The 20,302-nt window shown below is 30.0% G+C and overlaps 1 protein-coding gene across 1 annotated transcript in view; it reads left to right on the top strand.

Moving 5' to 3' along the window:
* The window catches only part of LOC148278668 (neurotrimin-like), a 99,145-nt gene extending 93,873 nt beyond the window's left edge, over positions 1 to 5,272 (top strand). The window contains exon 8 of the mRNA XM_088231043.1: positions 3,956 to 5,272. Coding sequence (XP_088087169.1) covers positions 3,956 to 4,128 — 173 coding nt within the window. The 3' untranslated portion in view covers positions 4,129 to 5,272. The remainder of the gene's footprint in view (positions 1 to 3,955) is intronic.
* Positions 5,273 to 20,302: the final 15,030 nt, after the last annotated feature.

The raw sequence follows: 20,302 nt of genomic DNA, 5'->3' as shown, positions 1-20,302 counted from the left end.
TCTCCATCAGTTGGTCCTAATAGAGAAGGGAAGGTAATATGGCCTGCGGTTTCCATTGTCCAAGAGCTATTTTAATTTTATTTGTAGTGTTTTGTATCACAAGTTACAGCCAATAGTGTGATAGTGCTCAACTAACCTCCATTGTGGTTAAGCACAATAAAGCCAGAATTAAACTGGTCATTCAAAAGCGAAATTAACTTCTAGTTAGAATTGACCAAACGTAATATATTTTTTATCGTATTTTGATGCAAACTATTTTCTATCCATACAAAAAAAAACATGTTACCACAAAACCTCACACTTATTTTTATGATAACTTTCCGTTATTTTTATTTGTTTTGAAAACGCGCGATATAGATGTTTTTAATTTTGGATAAATTTAAATAAATCAAAATTTTAAAATCCAAAAAATTTGAAAAAAAAACCTATTTTAGAGCACCACACACATATTTTTTTTTCTTGACAGTGAATGAGTTTTAATCAGTCACGCTTCAAAATGAAACGCTCATTAAAATTAATCAAGCGAAAACAGTCGAGTGAAGCGTGGGATAATCTTTAATGCGTACAATTTTTTTTGTACGGCAGTAACCCATTAGTCGGCCTCGTGGTGTAATGGTCAGTGAGTTTGCCTACCATGTAAGAGGTCTCAAGTATGATTTCCGACATGATTGACATGAAATATTTATTTAAAAAGGGTGTTTTCACACCAGAATATTGCAAAGTACCTGGACAAGTACTTGAAGAGTAAAACTGATCATCATCCCTTTATGTTATAAAAAGTATGAAGATACGTTGTGATTGGTGTACCGATGTAGTGCCCTATGCATCATTAGGTGCGGAAAGGGAATGATGATAATGTGAATATATCTAAACCGTCACGCTTTCAGGTAAAACATACATTTGATCGCGAGAGTTATGCGTTGTCTGCACTGCCAGCGTCGGCGCTCGGAATGTACCACGCTTACCCGTTAACTTTATTTTATTTTTATTTATTTGGAAGTTCAACAAGAATACATGAAATACAAACAATTTTTAAGTAAGCATTGCTAACATTCTTTATTCATATATCCTCAATCATAGAACTCCACCATCTTTCATAAATTATATAAAATAAGTGTGTAACTTATTTAAATAAATTTAAGTAATAATAAAGATAAAGTGAAAGATACGAAATAAAATTGAGTTTAACAAAAGAAACTATTTATTTTTTTACTTTGAGTGGTTTAATCTGAAAGCCAAAAGAGGAAATATTTTAAATATTGAATATTAATTGATCGTTTTTAAGTGTTTGTCATCAATACTAAGAGTAATAAAATAAAAACAGACCTGATGTCAATGCTTTCATTTTGCGTTTTTCAATACTCGTTAGTCATCGACATATTTATACTCATAGATATGCCCTGAGCCCTCTTAAATGGTGATATTTAACTTATGCCCAACCCATAGTCGTTCTTCGACCGCTAGCCAGGCGTGGCATTTAGAATCGAAACAAAAATGCATGTTTGTGTCATGAAAGCGTGTAATTTTTTTTCAAATAAACATTGTAAAAAAGGATTCAGTAATTTGTCATCAGTAAATCTTTATTCATGAGTGATTAACAAAGATCAAAATAATTAATATTCAAATAAAGGTTTTTTTAAAAAAACGTCATTCTATGCCTAATGGCACGAGACAGCTTTTCTTACTTACAGAACTGCACTGGTAAAAACACGTTTTTAAAATATCATAAACGTTAATAAATATTTTTTTGCGTAACCTTAAATGTAGTGAAAACAATTAATGGATCAAAATTATAAGGAACATAAGAAAAGAATCTGATTGGGATCCACCAAAAACGAATTTTGATTATTGATGTTTAAATACAAACTTTTTATGTACCAAAAATGAGTATCCTCCAATTTTTGGTAACATTTGCATGATCTTTGAATGTTTTCCTGGCACAAACAAACAAACTCGGTAACTATGTGTTCATTTTCGATTCACAATTTTAAAAATATTTTACTCTACATGGTATGTCTACGTATTTATATGTTAATGAAGTTAGTACATAACCTATCTTAGTGCTGTAATGTTGGTACTACAACAGAGATGGATAACATTTTGGAGAAGGAAATAAATAAAGGTATTAACATGACTTATGAACTGTCATTCGCTAGTTTAAGTGGTCAATTTCCCCCTTTTACCATTGTGCATCTGTTTAAATATCCATATTTCTATCGCTCTTGCATATATTGATTTACTGTAAAATAAAACAGCGGCTCTGATTACAATGGAAAGGTAACAGAGTTTTCTTCGACTGTTAATAAAAAAAAACAATATTTGTGTTCGAAAGTGAGTATATTTGCTAGAACATTTAAGTACCTTCGTCGGTAACTTATAATTGAACATGTTTTGAAAAAAAACTTGAAAACGTATTTTTTCATAGAAAAAACTTAATTTTACTTTGTAAATGAAATTGAAGATAAATGTTAACTTTCCGTTGTAATCAGGGACCTGAAACCTTTATTGATGTGGGTGAAATTTATCTGGTTGAATTATTTCACCTACTTGGGAACCCATAAAAATAAATTAAAATTTATATACTTCTTTTTAAACAAATGAGTTGAATCAAAAATACTTTGAGTGGGTCCAAACGTTTGTAGACAAATAGTTGCGTACAATTTACGCAACTATTTGACCGTGACAATGTCACGGTCACTGTGTTTAATATTATGTTTCTTTTTTGGGTGATCCCGTATAAGTCCATTCGTTTAAACGTTGACAAAAATGAGACGAAATGTGCCTACTACCGACTGCGACACGGTACAAATTACTAGTAAATAAACACCTATTTGCCTACAAAAAACCCAGTTTATCCTGAAAATGGCTTTTGCAATGGTAGCTGAAACGTCAAAAAACGTATCCAATAATACAGGACCACCCAAAAAAGAAACATAATTATGTTGGTAAGCAAGACTGAATTTCACTCCTTAGGAAGTTTTGAAGATTGAAATTTATTGCGACAAAGAGGGGAAATATTTGGAAAGTGGAATACGGTAGTTTAGAAATTTACAGGGCTCTTAACAAATTAACTGTGAATGTATTCATTTATAAACAGTTGAAGATATCAGAAAAAAAAATAATAACACCAAACATTATTCACCAATTATATGAGAACACCAACATTTTATTGAAAACATATGTAATTCATACAATCGAATAGAATTTCACTAGAATATGATAAATAAATTAAAAAGTCTCGTAACAATAATATGTTTTTATGTATAACAATAATTATAGTAATATTACTAACAAAAAAAAAACATGAATTCAAATCAAATTAACACTAACTTAATACTTAAATTTAAATTTAATTTAATTTAATTCGACAATATAAAATAAATCGTTTATACACATGTACATATTAATAATATGCGCATTTATATAAAATAGATATTAAAAAAATAAGGAATATGAAAGTTGGAAGAAATTGTTTTAAGGCAATATGCCCGTCTTTATATGTGTATAAATTGTATATTTATTTAGTGTTAAAATAAATAAATAAATATTTTAGTTAGCAGAAAGCCTAATATCTATCTATCTTCGCCATAACTCTTCCAAGAGAGTTTCATTGTTGAATTTAATTTATTAGAAACAGCAACTAGTACTCTCCTTCCCTTTTTACATGTTGACGCACTTGATTCACGATGATGCGATCGTCAAATAATTATCCACTAAATAATTTAGAATTAAGCCTTGTTTCAGTCAGTCACACTAAGTCAAAGTAATTATTAAGAATTTCATTTCATAAAGCATTTGTTTTAGACCGAAGCTTTAATATTTTGGTACTATATATAATGTATCATGGTTATGTAGAAGGACAATAATGTGATTAAAAATGTTCTCAGTTATCAGCGGAATTTTTCTTTTACCCATATCAAACAAAGAACTAATTTTTTTTCTATCTTTTTTTTAGGAGAGCATCCAGCAGCTATGCAGAGAGGAAAAAACTCAGCATCCCCTATTCCTGGTCGATGGTGGGCCCATTTATCCGCCGGTTTGGGGTTGGCATCCTGTCTACCACCTCGTGCAGTTTTCTTGGTGGTTTTAACTTTGGCAGTGCTAGCGCAAGCTCTACCCAATTCTTAAAATATGGTTAAAAGTGCGTCGATTTGTTAATAAAATATTTTTTAAAACAAACATTAGTGTAAGCATAGAGTGAAATATTGATAATTATACATTTATATGATGCAGTTTTAAAAACTAATACATTTGATATACGTATCGTCTGTTCCTAATATTAGTTTGGTGGATTAAAGTTTACTTCTATCAGTAGTTAACTTATTTAAAACAGGTTAACTGTAATAAGAAAAAACAATATTGGAACCGAAGACTCAAATTAACACTTCTAATTTAAATGAAATGTATGATATTTTTTTATCGAGTTCGCGTTTATTTTGTAAAATTCCGTTTCATAATCTTTGTATTTAAATTAATAACTCATTTGGATCTTTTAATTTGGTTTATTTTATTTAATTCAGAAATTTGTTAATAAGGAATTCAGTGCAATGGAATATAAGATCCGAATAAAATAAAATTATACTTGGTAAAAATAAAGGTATTTAATTGTATGGCAAAGTTTCTCAAAAAAATAAATTAAATGGGTTTTATAAAAATAAACTACTTTTCAACGTCACAGGTTTATGTGATCATATTTTTGCGATAGCCAATAAATTATATCGTTGTTAAGTTGCAGTGGCATCCGGCAACAGATTTCCGTTTTCTGGGGTTGCCATGTTTTTCAACGTTTAGCGTGTTTTAACGTTTAGCGGGTATAAATTATAATTCTACAGGGTTCAACTTTTAAATATCAGAAATAAAAAAACTGTTTTCGTACCTTTAATCTAATCCAAGTTTTTCAAACAACGTCTTAAAATACCGACACGTCAGCGGTTTGTATAATAAACGTCAGTAAACACATGATTTTTTTTTGCTTTTTGTCAGTTATGTTCCATAGTTCCAATGTGTTTTTATCACTCACCGATCATGACTCATGTTTTGCGGGCATTATAATATTGAATTCCGGTCGGGATTTTCAAAATGACAAAAAAAGACAACACAACAAAAAAAAATTCGGACAAAATTTACCAATCAACAAATTGGATTTTTAAAAAAACGACACTTTTTTATTGTTCCGCCATTTCAGGGCATTTTCAAACAAATATGAAGATAAACCCTTCCGTTGTTTTCATTTGTAAAAAAATAATCCTAGTCTAGAAAAAAGAACAAAAAACTAACAAAACATTATGAGTTTCCACAAATGATAACAAATTTTATACCCCCTAAGAAAGATATACTAAACAAAGTGCTTTCTGAAACTGTTCTTGTCCGATACCGTTTATTTATACCATGGTCTAATAAATACGTTTATCTGGGGACTGTTATTATTTTTTTCATTTAATTCATCAAAACGTTTATAGATTTCTTTTGATTTATATCAATTAAATTTAAAAAAATAGCACTTGCAACAAGTTGATGACAACTAAAATAACCCCACCTTCTTCTTTGTTAGCTCTATCTTCATGGGTCAAAAAATTTTAATCTGGAGGATAAAAATAAATATCCGCCTAAGCAATTTTTAAATTCTCCATATCACCATTGTCTGTATTTGTTTTCATATGTTCCAATAATTTGACGACATATTTTTTTATTCTTATTCTAAAAAGCTTCACTTACAAGTCTTACATTATAATTAAACAAATAAAAATCATTGTAGCCATATCAAAATAATAAAGGCATTTTTGTAGAGCATTTTTTTGACAATTGCAATGCATTAATAAGAAAAAAAATATTTAACCATAAACTAAAATATTTACCTTTGATTTTGAGAAGCTCATTTTTGTGGTAAAAATTTAAGCACGATTTAAAAAATCCGCCATTAATTTCACAAACCGTTTATTTCATTACAGCATAACACATACTAAACAACATATTTTTTAGGCCTAAAAAAAGTAAACGCAACCATTTAAAAACAGGAGTGATGAGGATAGTGTTTTGCGACAGTGTCTCCGGTGACCATTTGGTCTACTTGAATTGTAAAAAAACTGAATATTCTTTAATAATTATACAATGCATCATGATTGGCATGTTGTCTTATTTTGTCCTATTTTTTTTTTAAAAATAATAAAATAATTTTAATTCAAATCACTGTTTGATTTTGATATAAATATTTTGGCTGGCAATATTCAAACTTGGTGCAAGTATTTCCGTTACAAATTTGAAGCCTGATTTTTACAGAAAAAAAAATACATCATTTAAATAAAAATCATTTTACAAGCAATTGATCAGATAAAATGGTTTTAAAGAACTTTTACTTTACATAATCTACTACTTAAATTTTTGTTATAATTTTGACAAAGAAATAACAAATTATTGGATTAATGTGATTTTATTTCTTGAGCGTAGAAAAAATATAGGAAATAAAAATTTGTTTTTGATGTAATCAAATAATGTATAATGTTCTTCTGTGTTCAGTAAAATTTACAAATAATGTCACTTAAAGATAAAATACATTATTTTCCCTGTGATAACTAATTAAACTAAAAACAATAATACGCAATTTTATTTTTATGTCAAAAAATGATAGTTTTTAAGACAATATGTTAATAAATAATGTAATATTTGATATTTTTCCTAGCATGTGTTGATACTTAAATGGTGTTCTACATAATTTGCACATTTACAAATTAATTAAAACAATAGGTTGCTGATGGGCATTACTATTCTTCACAATTATAAAACATATTTATTTTACCAATTTAACACAAATTAACAGTTTTAAGACATCAAAATCTTTTGTTAAATACATTCCATGTAACAATTTTTTTTTTAATCAAATGTTTTAAGAAGCAGCCAAGTACAGCAAATAATAGGCAATAACTCGTACTTTAATAATATTATATTGCATTTAATTTACGAAGCTATATTGTTTGTTTGTTTTTACACTGTTATAATTTTTATTGATAGCTTATATAGCGCCTTTTTGTTATTAAATACCTCTTTAACACTTTAATAATTGAACACTTATTTTGTCATTTCAAGCATTTATTTATATGATTTAGAAATGTTAGTTTTAAGTTTTTTGTCCCACGTTACTGTTTATTCTCGCCATATACACCTGTTTTACTATTCTTTCGTCGATTATTCGTTCTATATGACCAAACCATCCCCGACACCTTTTTTTAATTGTATCAATTTAATTTGGGATTTGATTATGATAGAAAGATAAGGACGTCATACCTACACCATTACGGTATGGTTGAAATAAGTATATTTGGAAGTCGAATTGAATTCTGACATAACTATCATATTTGAAAACGAGTAGCTAGATGCTGTGGCTAGACTTGCTAGAAGCTGCGTTATTAACATACAAGAGCATCTAGCCTTAAAATGTTGCCACTGTATAAAATAAATTGAGTTATTATATTTTTTCCATCTGTTTTATTATCTTTCTGAGTGTACGTATCGAAACGTTAAAAGAGCCGGCCTTGTCATTGCTCAGTATAAAAATACAGACGATCGTTAAGCATACCGTCTTGGTGATTGTCAATAAGCATATATAAACCATGTTCGAAGCGAGCATGTTTTGCTTGACTTGGGATTTAGTGTAGTTTATAATCGCTTTGAAGTGATCACCTTTATTACAGAAGCCTATTTAAAATATAAATAATAACTATTTTCAATATTATTGAAGTAAGGAACGCAGACTAAATTTTCGGGGTCATTCATTAATTCTATTTGATCATATGACGTCGAGGTGACAATTTGGTAGAACATACCGAGGTAGATACATAGTACAGAAGTTGTGTAAGTATACCGTCACGATATGTACAAAAAAAGATAGCGTTCAAAATCGAAGCCCTGATTCAGATTCACACTCTCTCCTGATTTTATCATTTGCAACCCTGTCATACATTGATTGAATTTACAAATAAGGTCATTGCTTCATATTTAAAAACAAACCAATTGTAATATTGCGCATTGATTCTCTTTTATTTCTCTGAAAATTCTCTTTTATTTTATGGCACGTAGTTATGTTTAAAATGTATTTATTTGTTAAATTGGAAGTCACCGTGGAATAAACACATACAAAAACAAAAATGGAAATCAATCACCTAAAATAAAATTAAGGTTATAATTAATAAATATTAAATTTTAATTATGAATCTGTTAGAATATAATATAATATTAGTAACTTTTTACGTGCTATGGACTGTGATTGATATAAGGAATGAAGTTAAACAATAACATTGTATTTAATACGTTCTTAATATAAATATCAATAATACGTTTTTAATATAAGTCAGATGTTAATTTAAATAACAACTGTTTAAGATGAAAAAAATATATGGTTGTAATGATGGAAGAAAGACATAGTATTAAATTTTTTAAATGTAAATAATTAAATGCCAACTTTTATATGATTGTAACTGTTATTAATTTAACTTAATAGGGAAATTGGGCGTTTTTTTTATTTTTAATTCTGTTAAATTTTGAACTTTGTAACCGATAAGATGTAAGTAGAACATTTTCACGAATTTTGACGTCACATTTGTCAAGGATCATAAATGTACAGGGGTCACAAAAATGTCACGTCGTTGTAGACTTATTTTTGTAACAATTTCGTTTTAAAAACTATGTATTAAAACATTTCTCCACAATATCCACATTGATTTTTAAAATATAACTAATCCATTTCACAAGTTTTTATCGGTATTGGTAGTATGAGATATTTGCCTTTTATAAAACATCCAGTCATGTAAAACGTCATTGCTATGTGGATAACTATAGTTTCTTAGATGGATAAATATTGTCATGATGATGACAGTCAAGTCTCACCTGAAGTTTTTTAAAAGGGCTAAAGCTGTCAATAAGCGTCATCAAAACTAATTCAGAAAACATCGTATGTGCATGTTTGTATTGTGTGGTTACAGACATTGTTTTATACTGTTGCTCTGTGAATTTTTTTATTTTTATTTTTTCCTAATTTCACCACTATTTGTTGTGTATTTAAAAAAAATAAATTACAAATTTAATTTTCAAATACAAGTTTGATTAATTTGAAACTGTATTTAAGGACTATTGCATTTTCAAAATGAAATATATTTTACTTGATAACATAGTTGTTTTCCAAGAAAACAATGCAGATTCATTTCACGTTTTAAAAATAGTCATTTTGCTTTAAAATATAAACAATGATTTAACTCCATGGAAAACATATCATGTATTGAGTTAAGACAAACTCATAAAATGCAAAGGAAAAATATATATTAACCGAGTTCTGGTCCAGTGGCTAGTGTCGCGTACTTATGAACCAGAGGGCCGAGGTTCACACCCCGCTCACATCAACTTGGTTCCCTTTTTTTAATAGTAAGTTATTTACAACTCGTTAAAAATGGCCTTCACAATTGAAATATTTAGGTTAATCACAGAAACATCAATGTTTTTTTTTTTTAAATAAATAAATATATATATATATATATATATATATATATATATATATATATATATCGATGATCTATAATGATGTTTCCCAACTGCCAGTCTGCAGAAATACTTGCCGCCCATTTTAAAATTCATGTACTATAAAAACGTCATTTTTAATTTCTGTACCTGTCAAAATATAAAAGTTAAAACCATACAACAGAATACAACATAAATAAAAGTATTCATAGCAGTGTTACTGGTCCGCTATTTATTTCTACTATTTTTACGGTCCGGTCCACTGGCTTTAAAAGGTTGGGAAACGCTGGTCTAGAAGACAAACGTGCTTAGTTCAAAACATTTGAAATTAAAATGTATTTAATGAGTTGACGTACCATTTGTAATCGCTAGAATACTAATTTTTCGTTACTTCCTAAATTGTAGCATCATATACATAAGTGAAATGAAAACAATGACAAAAAGCAACTCGTCAAACTTTAAACTGCTCTCCTGAAAACTGTTCAATTTTGTAATTAGCAAGTTTTTCTTCTAGACCATTAATATATTTTTATTTTCCTTTTATAGTGAAAATACGACAAAACCTTTTTTTTTTGCTTTATACTAATCATATCCACGAAATATTATATTTTCTGAAGGTATAGTGTATAATTGTTTTTATTTAAATGTAAACTAATACACACAATTGTATTTATTTTTTATGTGAAGTTTATTGATATTTGTATATTTTGCTCAACAACAGGTCAAGAAGCCCAATTTTAGTGGTGTTTTACAGCATAGAACCCAGGCAAATCATATTTAAAAAGAAAATCATATTTATTATTTGTGATCTCACGGGCGACTCTCTATGAGTGAGGCAAGCGTCTCATCCATTACACTACAATGGCTACCAACGTAAAAACAAAATACGAATAATTTTACATTATTTTCCGAATTACTGTTTGTTAAAAAAAATCGTTTTAATAGAGTTATATAACATAATTTATTTAAAGACGTATTTACAATGTATAATTATTTATAATACTGAACAAAAATACATAAGTAAATTATTATATGCTTTTTAAATTTCCTTGTAAATAACATTTATTATGTAAATAAAGATAAAGTGGTCCTAAAATGCTTTTGAGCGCTTTGAATTATAAATAAAAGAGCTTTTTAGATTACATACGGTAGGTACAGAATAAAATTATTGAAGAAAATTGAAATAATATTTCAAGTTTAATTATAAGAAGAACGCTCATATTTTGTTAAATAATTCAAGGAAACCTTCATTGTTTAAAAACATATTTATGCATAGACACAAGAATCTTAAATAATATTTTGTAAAAAAAATTAAAACGTAGAAATGTTTGTCTAATAATAATACATTTTCTAAGCGCTTTCATACGAAAAATTATTTTCAGTTTTTATTTATATAAGGATATTCAAACTGATAAATAAAATTTATTTGAGATAAATCATGTTAACTACGTTGCATAAATCTCCTATTAATATAAATAAAAATAATAACATGAAATATTTGTTTTATTATAATATTAAGGTGAATTTTTTATTTTTTTGGTCTGCTGTTTTTTTAGGCTTGATAGAAATTTCGTTTGACATAAAAGAAGAAAACGTTTTTTCGAATATTTTTTTAATTGGATTTGAAAGAGTTAAAAATTCAAATTAAATTTTTGAAAATAATATCCGAGAAATATTTTTCATGACTAGAAGCTACCCATCAAATTCTGTCAGACCAATTTCCGGCAACTCTAAAAACCAGGGCGTTAATTTGAAATGGCGCGTATTACATTGGCTTTCAATGTTGGTTTATTTCCATAGATCACAGACTTAACTAAGATGCATAGGAAATAATCCGATGGCGTCAAATCACAGCATCGTGGAAGCCAGTGAACTGGACTATTTCTGTAAATAATGGCGTCGCCAAACTTTCAAACAGAACATTCATGGTTCAAGAATAGCCGATTTCTCAATTTGCAAACGTTGTTCCAGTGTACGGCGTTCTTTTACTGATGTATTGTTACATATCATGAATGCGAAGAAAATATGTCATCATTAAGTTTGAAAGTTGAAAATTCTATCACAACAAAAAAACCAACCTTTATATACGTATTTATAGTTTACTCGACGTTGCGTTATTTTTCACCATTCAACTTAGTTAAGCTAGTTACTAAGGTAGGGTGATCAGTTATACCCTGCAGGTGCCAGTCCAAGAACAATGAAATATTGCATTATAAAACCATATTTTGGAGTCATGCCAGAAATTTTCCTTACTCGATTTTCATTTCCAGGAATTTGACTTGGAAGGAGCTATCGTGTCGTAAACAACTATACAAAATACTGGTTGGAATTCCACATTTATTTTTATAAATTCAAATTTTTAATTTAATGTTCATTCATATACATATGTGACTTTTACAAAATTAAGCTTTTAAATTAATACATATAAAAATAATAAAAACAAATAGTCAACAAAATTAGGTATATATAATAATAATTCGTAAGCATACATAACACCTTGAGAGTAATATGTTAAAAAAGTAAGTTAATTTTGTAACCTAAAACGGGTCCCGCCATTTGCCGGTTGGCAGATGAACACTTAAAATGGCTTGGTTTGCGGGATGCGTTATCGATGTTTATTTTGCCACCGAACCCTTGTGCAATGAATTCAATTACCTTCCTTGTACTGGTGTTCTAGCATCTTATTATGGAACTTCTCTCGCGGCAGTCAGGATCAGATCAGATCCTTTGGTCAGAAAAGAGGGGCGTTTGACGTGGTTTATTGATTTTTAAATGTGATAACACGACACAGTGGATTTAATGGGTTATTGATAGCAAAAATAACCAATGTGCGATCGCGGTGAGAATATTAAAAGAAACTGCACACACGATCAGTTCAGTTGTTATTATAGGGCCAAGACAATATTGGCACCCGCGGTAGGCATTGCAACATCTTAAACAGGGCTCAGTAGGTAGCAAAGAAATTTGAACGCTTCAACCTATTCAATGTGCCATACACATAGAGTAAATGTGGCCTAACTACCCTCAGAGACGTGAAAAATGTCAATATTTAAAGTTATAAAGTTTGACATAGAGATAGCTCTTCTAACAGGCACAACCCTTGGAAGATTTATCTTGTATATTGCAATGTGAGATAGTCTTCAATGACTCTTTCTAAGGTATCCGGAACATAAAAGCTAAAGCTCCGCATCATTTTAGTGTTGTACCGCGCAACAATTGAAAGAAATGCGTAGTTTAAAATACATTCTTTATGGTCTTTAAACTGTTGTTACCAAGCATACACTCGAGAAACTCAGTGAAATAAAGCCATGGACCATATTTGTATTTTTTCATGTAAGGATACCGAAGAAATTTCTTCTAAATCCTCTCCACCATGAATGAGAACTTTAACTCATACGGTCCTCAAATCATTGAGCCACTCTCAATCTTGCTTTGCACTTACGAGTTACAAGCACATATGTATTACCAAAAACCATGGCACTACGCAGGACGAATCCTAACATCTAGTAACCGCTAGAAAGGCCCACGGTCTTTAAAACGGCCTTTTCAGGTATGTGGATGGAGCGTTTTTACAGTGTTTTGTATATCCTTAACGAGCACCTGAAGCGTAAGACTGATTAACGCACCTGAAGCGTAAGTACAAAAACGAACAAAAACAATCAAAATACACTGCATTTGAAGTAAAAATTAAGTACTCTGTGGAGAGCGGTGTGCGTATAAAATATTGATTGATGGTAAAATTCGGTGCGTAAAAGTAAGGAAAGAAGTACTGTGCGTTCGAATGTTCAATAATCCCATGTCGATGTGTTAATGAAATAACGTTTTTTAATCAAATATTCTAGTGTGCTTACTAACTCAAACGAAATTTTGGTTACAATATTTTTAGTTTATTCAAATGTTTGTAGACAAGAGACTGAAGAAGAAAATATTGAAATCAATGCATTTACAAAGTTTATGACTGGTCCCAGACGAAGTTTGAACATTGGAAAATATTTTTTTAATCGTTGCCTAGTAGGTATATGATATTATTAAATCAGATAAATCTCTTCACAATAATAATGGTTTCAGCTCTTAAACTTCACTTAAATCAACAAATAAAAGACATGAAGAAATATGGATAACAACAGATAAAAAAATGGTGAATGTAAAGTGGATACTTAAACCAGTTAATGACAGCCCAAACGCCCTATAAATGCTTGGACTTCCATATTTTCTTCTCTTAAATGTTCAATTTTTAGTCTTTACTTGGTTCACTGACAGGCACTAACATATTAACAAAGGTTTATTAAACACTTATTCGCAATGTAAGTAAATTTGTTGCCACATAAAGGGAAAACATTTTTGAAGAGAGAATATTGAAGTCTAGGCATTTACATGGCTTATGACCTGTCATTTGCTGGATAAATGGCTACTTTACAAATTGTGTAACGTTTACCATTTGCCCATGTCTAAACATCCACATTTCCTCAACTCTTCGTTCTGTTGACTTTTGTAAAGAACTGAAACTTTCATCGTGTGGGTGAGATTCATCCGGTTAAACTAATTCAACTACTAGACAACGCCAACACCTAAAACCTATTTTCCAATTTTTATAATACTTCTCAAAATTTTTATAATACTTTTCAATAATAAAGTTTTATTTTATTTTATTAAATTTTATCTCTATTTCTTAATATTTTATATATATTTATATTTTCGATACCTGACACCCTCTTTCCAATATAACACCCACACACCCACCCTCTCACTCACTTACACTCACACAAACACACTAGTATGTATTGTACGTGTATTTAATGTATTTCTGTGGATATCTGTCATTGGTTTTATTCTCTGTATATGTTATTTGTTATATTTGTATTACATGTATTACTGTTGATATCCCCAATAAATAAAAAAAAAAAAAAAAAAAAAAAAAAAAAAAACCAGTTTGTTAATTCAACGATTATTGAATATGACCAAATGTTTGTAGATAGGCTTCATATTCCCTTCCCAAAAATATTTTCCCTCTCCGTTGCAACAAATTTAAATCTTAATTACTCCGAAAGAAGGAAATCCAGCCAATTCGCTAACATTTGGACATATTTAAAACATCGTTGCATTGATGGTACCTAGGTTTGTTATTTTCATATTAACAAATAAAGCTGTCATAAATTGATTCCGCACCGAGGTCTAACGAAAGATAAAAAAAAAAAATACGTTTCATGTATTATATTCGTGTATGAAAAAGGTCGACGTATTGATATTACATATTTTGAGTTTGAATGGAAAGCTGACGTAAAAACTGTTTGGGTTTAATCTGTATTTCAATAGCATACTAATAGCGTATTTTCCCTTCAGACGAGGGATTCTGTACCAATCCCAAATGTATTCAAAGCATTCATCTACTGGAAAATCGTTTCCCTGTGACTCCTGGATAATCCGGGATAATCTCTTGTGTACCTACAGCAGACCGTGTTTCTCCTTGGGAGGAAACCGACAAGATCTTACAAGATTTAGATGTATCCAAGTTTTTTCAATGTAAAAAAAATCTAAGAACTAAAGCTCAATCTTCGTCTGGTAGATAACAAAATGGCTTTTTAATCTCACACATAAAATGTTTTTTTTATTTTGAACAATCTAAAATTAGCCGTTAGTTGGTTTGGACATGTATGGACAGCAAAAAAACTACCAAAATACAGAAAATGAAGAAGACCATAACTGAGTGGGTAAGACCTCACGGGTTACAAGGAAGTCACCAACAGACCTCAGTATTCGTAAATGTTGAGCTAATCATGTTGTCATTTTTAATTAATTCATTGTAAAACCATCCCAGATCGCTTCTGACACCAACATCTTTAAAATAAGTTGCCTCTGATTCCAAAATCTTACTTCAGTTTATTTTTCGTTCTAGGTATTCTCTTTTTCGACTCTAAGAAGTATGTTAGTAAATCAGTGTATATATAAATACGCGTATGTTTGTTTGTCTTTTATAAATTTAATAAATGGTGGACCAATTTACATGCAATTTTTAGCAGAATAATCTCATTTACATAAATTATGCTTTCAAATTAAAATATCATCAATATGTTCATCGGAATAAAGTAGGGAGCGAATTTATTTTTTTTATCAAACTTCCAGGGTTGCGTTCCACTAAAATACATATCCAGAAAAAAATCGGAGAATGTTGTTTTTTTGTATGTTGTTAAAGGTTGTATTTTAATGTTTTTTGTCTAAAAATCTTAGGTACCTAATTAACTTAAGTATTTGAATATTTAAAAAAAATAGTTTTGGTATTCAATCACAAACAAGTACCTAGGTACTTATTTAAAAAAAATAGTTTTGGTATTCAATCACAAACAAGTACCTAGGTACTAACTTATCGATGAAAAGTATTTTCCTTTTATCCGAACAGTTTGTGCGCGCCTTAACAAATTAGTCATTTTTCTATTCATTTATTTTGGTTACGAATTAAATGTCAAGCTCACGTCAAAACACGTCTTAAAAAGTGACTAAATTCACATTAGACATGGGTTGAGTGTCATAATTTTAGAGGGTTCATGGTAAATCACGCTCTGATATTTCTTCATTAACACGTATTCCTTATTTTCTTCCTAGATTATGGGCACTAGAGCAGTGATTTTTGTACAATTTTGATTTAAGCACGACGAGGACTCTAAGCCCTTATAACGAATATAAAATATGTCAAAAAGGCACAAAATAAATAACGTCTATCCTTTTTTACGAGAAAACGTTTATTCACTTAGCTTTGGCAGGCAAGCCAACGTTTGGGCAAGACAACGTTTGTCGTGTCTACCAGTAATTAATAAAAACAGTTTTTGTACATTCAAAGGTTTCAGTAAATAAATAAACTTATTTTAAGAAAGTTTACAAAATTGTGAGCCCCCTTAACGTTCCGCGGTGAGATAATTCTGTCTCCCCTTTCATCTTTAACATCTTATCTTTTTTTGGCTTTTCCACCTCCCATCTAGGGTACTTTTTCTTTGTTACAACTACTACTACCATCACGCCATTTCCCCGTAGGGATAGGCAGAGAGAATGGACCGCCACACACGTCTATCCTGGCATACATTCCTAGCTTCCTCCACATTCATACATCTTGTCATACATGCCCTTCGGTTCTGTCTGCTTTTGATATGGCCAGACTTAAGATTTTGGTTTATCTGATCATGCCACGTCTTCCTTGGTCGTCCTCGTCTAACGATGCCGTTCATTTTTGCCATATTTACTTATTTTACCATTCTTTCGTCGTCCATTCGTTCTTCGTGACCAAACCATCTCAGAGACCCTTTCTTGATCTTATCAATTATACTTGACTCAGATTTACACTCTCGCCTGATTTCATCATTCGTAACCCTGTCATACATTGATTTCCTACACATTCGTCTAAGAGATCGCATTCTAACCGCGTTCACTCGGCTTTTGTCCTTCTTCTGCCAGTTTCGTGTTTAACTTCCATACATAAGTGCTGGGACTAAAACTTGTGCACTACTGATATGTAAGAAAAATATCGAAATGTGTTTTTCATACCAAACGCATTAAAGTGACGTAACCGCAACACCGTTTCCAAATCATGGATAAACCAAAGGCTTTGCCATTAGTATGTATTGTACAAAATATATCCATAGATATGTGTGAATATTGTAAATAACAAAAAATAATAAATATGTAAACATGCAACATTTTTATCGCTTTGTTTCATTATGTGTCTGTAAATATTAATGCATATTCCTCTATGTAATTACTGAATATTATTTTTACGCGCTGTTTTTTGTAACGTACCTAAGTACTGTTATTTAAGAAATGCATATTTATCGTAAATAAATAAATATTTTTTTTGTTGCAACAGAGATGGAAAACATATTTGAGAAGGGAATATTGAGAATTTCCTCCCTAGGAAAAAAAATCATGTCTATCTACAAACATTTTAATATACTTAAAACATGATTAAACAAATATATTTAATTACGATTAATAATCTTCAAACTATCATTTAAAACTTTAATTATCAACCAAGATTAATTTATATGTTTTTTAGAAAAGAAAAGTAGCATGGACGATTGACCTGGAGAAGAATCATTAATCCGATTGCAGCATATGTGGAACGCTTTTATAATATGGAAGGTAAGATGATCATCAGTTTTACGCTTCGGGTGTCAGTATAAAGCCATTGAAAAATTGTAGTAAGCCATCTTACATTTCACATTAACTCTTCCAGTGAGATCTCAAGGATGCTTAGCAAATGCATCAACAACTACACTACGAGGTGACTCATCTCCACTCGATTTTATATTGTTTTTTTTACCTGAAAGTAGTCGTCGAATCGCAATCGATCAGTCATGGTTCTGGTTCAATTTCACAACCACAGCTGTTTTCTTCATCCGCCCAGATACAAAAATTTAATTTTACAGTGTTGTTTTTATATCGACGCTAGAAAAAAAAACGTTACCAAGCGACATGTAGAAACTCTACAGAAGAGCCAATAAAAGTTATTTTTTTCATTAATTAATAAGGAATCTTTAATTTTTTATTTTTTTTAAAAACTATGTTGAAATCATGTTAAACAATACAAATTGATTAGATTTTTTACTTACCCAATTATGAGCTCTTCTGTAAAGTTGCTACATGTCGCTTGGTAACTTTTTATTTTCCAGCGTCAATATGTATACTCTCTACCAATAATATTTATATAACATAACTTTGTCTACAAAACCTTATTTGATAATGTTTGTAATATTAAAACGCACATTTTTAATAGCCTGACACTTTAAAAGGAAAAGCGGTCTTCCTTTTCTTCATACAAACGTGGTCAGTGTTTTTTCCCTGGATTATGGCACTAGAACAATGATTTTTCTACACACTATAGATATTTATCATTAGCGTGTATCTATTGTTTTCCTTATTTGATCATTTTTGCAATATTTATGTCCACATTTTCAAGAGCCCGATACTTTAAGGGGAAAAACAGTCCTACTTTTTGTCAAACAAACATAGTCCGGTATTTTTTTCCTAGATTATGGCACTTTGAAAAAAAATCTACACACAATAGATTACATTGGCGTGTTTTTATTGCTTTGTTTTTTTGATAAATGGTTTTTTATGAGAGCTTAGACCATCATTATCTACCGTTTTTGGACGTACAATAAACAAATAAAATAAATAATTTTAAGAAACAGAAGAATTATTGAAATGGATAATTTTTTTTATACGCTTCCTTAAAAAATTGTCTAAATTTGTTTTTTTTTGAGGCGCAAAAAATGAGACAGCAAAACGTCGATTTTTATCGTTTTCAGTTGGCCAAAATCTATGGGTTGTGCAGTTGTTTTTTTTGCATTGCGTCGAGGAGGCATTTCCATAAAAGTGACAGAATGGCAATGTTCAAATGCAAATTTATTAAAAATTTTATCCATTGCCTACCTTCTTAGGCTTTGAAGAGAAGATTTAGCAAAAAGTATGAAATCACTCGCCCTCTGTTTGGTAGTCCGACTCATTTTAAACCTCGGCTTGGAGAGCGAAAACTAATTAACGGGGATACACAATACATTTACACATGTAGCAGTGATTTCATAATCTTGTCTGGAACTGACCTTAATCCACAAAAAATAAAATAGAACGATTTGCATTTATAAATAAGTCTAATAAATTACACAGTTTTAATTTGAATTAGAATATAAATGACGTAAATTGAAATGTACTCGGGCCTGAGTAAACACAAGTAGCAACAACTGTTTAACCTTTGATCGATAATACGAACATACTTCAACCCTTTTGAAACTAGTAACAAGGGTAGCAGGATTCGAAGTAGGAAGATAATCCCGTGTTTACGAAGATACCAAATTAACCCTTAAATAAATTGAGTACATACATCATTAGTTAAACGATGTATATGACTGCTGCGTATAATTTATCACACTTAATCGATACAATCGTGATAACAGATAAATGTGTTTTGCCAAACGCTCTATCTAACATGTCTCTAGCCACGCATATGCAAAACATTATAATTAAATATTAAATATTCTCGTTTTCATTGTAGCATCTCGGCTTCAGCATAAATGTATTTTAAAATAATTTGTCTTGTTTCGCTTATTACTGGGGTAGATAACACATCAAGTATCTCTATCCGACACGTCTGGTATTTACGAAGCCATTTATTTTTTTTGATTTTGCAGAATTTTATCTAAAAACGGATGATACAAAACGCATTTTAATATAAATTTTCAGCAATTTTATACGACATTTATAAGATGCCACAAATTAAACCACATTCAAATTCTTTAAAAAACTAAAAAAAATTGACCGTCTTAATTTTTTATCAATCAAAAATACTTATACTTTTAAATGAAATCGTAATCGAAAAGTCGACCATTTCAAACGAAAATGTCAGTAAACATTTTTTGTAGAACCCTTAAAATATTTATCTTGACTTATAAGGTGGGGTTTCGAATACCTATTACGATTCTTTATTTTTTGGATGGCCAATAAACGATTGCTATCCTGAACTCCATTCGGGTCTCTCCAATACTAGAACATTCCAAACCCTAACAATATCCAAACTCTCATATTCCCTTGAAAAAACCTGTGTGCAAAATTTTGTGTAAATATCTTGCCAATAATTCTGATGCAGCTATGATTTAAAATGAGTTGACATAGGATAGAAAACTTGGAACATCTCTATTTTTTTTTAAATGATGAAGTCATATTTTTTTGTAATCTTTAAACGAATATTTTTTTTTCAGAATATCCTAGCTTGTTTAACCTCCCGTTTCCAAAATCAACCTGTTTCTTGTCATACAATTAG

Source organism: Micrasema longulum, unplaced genomic scaffold (genome assembly GCF_059751315.1).
Source record: "Micrasema longulum isolate JH-2025_06_02 unplaced genomic scaffold, ASM5975131v1 h1tg000846l, whole genome shotgun sequence".
In the NCBI taxonomy this organism is placed as follows: domain Eukaryota; kingdom Metazoa; phylum Arthropoda; class Insecta; order Trichoptera; family Brachycentridae; genus Micrasema; species Micrasema longulum.
This window is presented reverse-complemented; position numbering and strand designations above follow the sequence as displayed.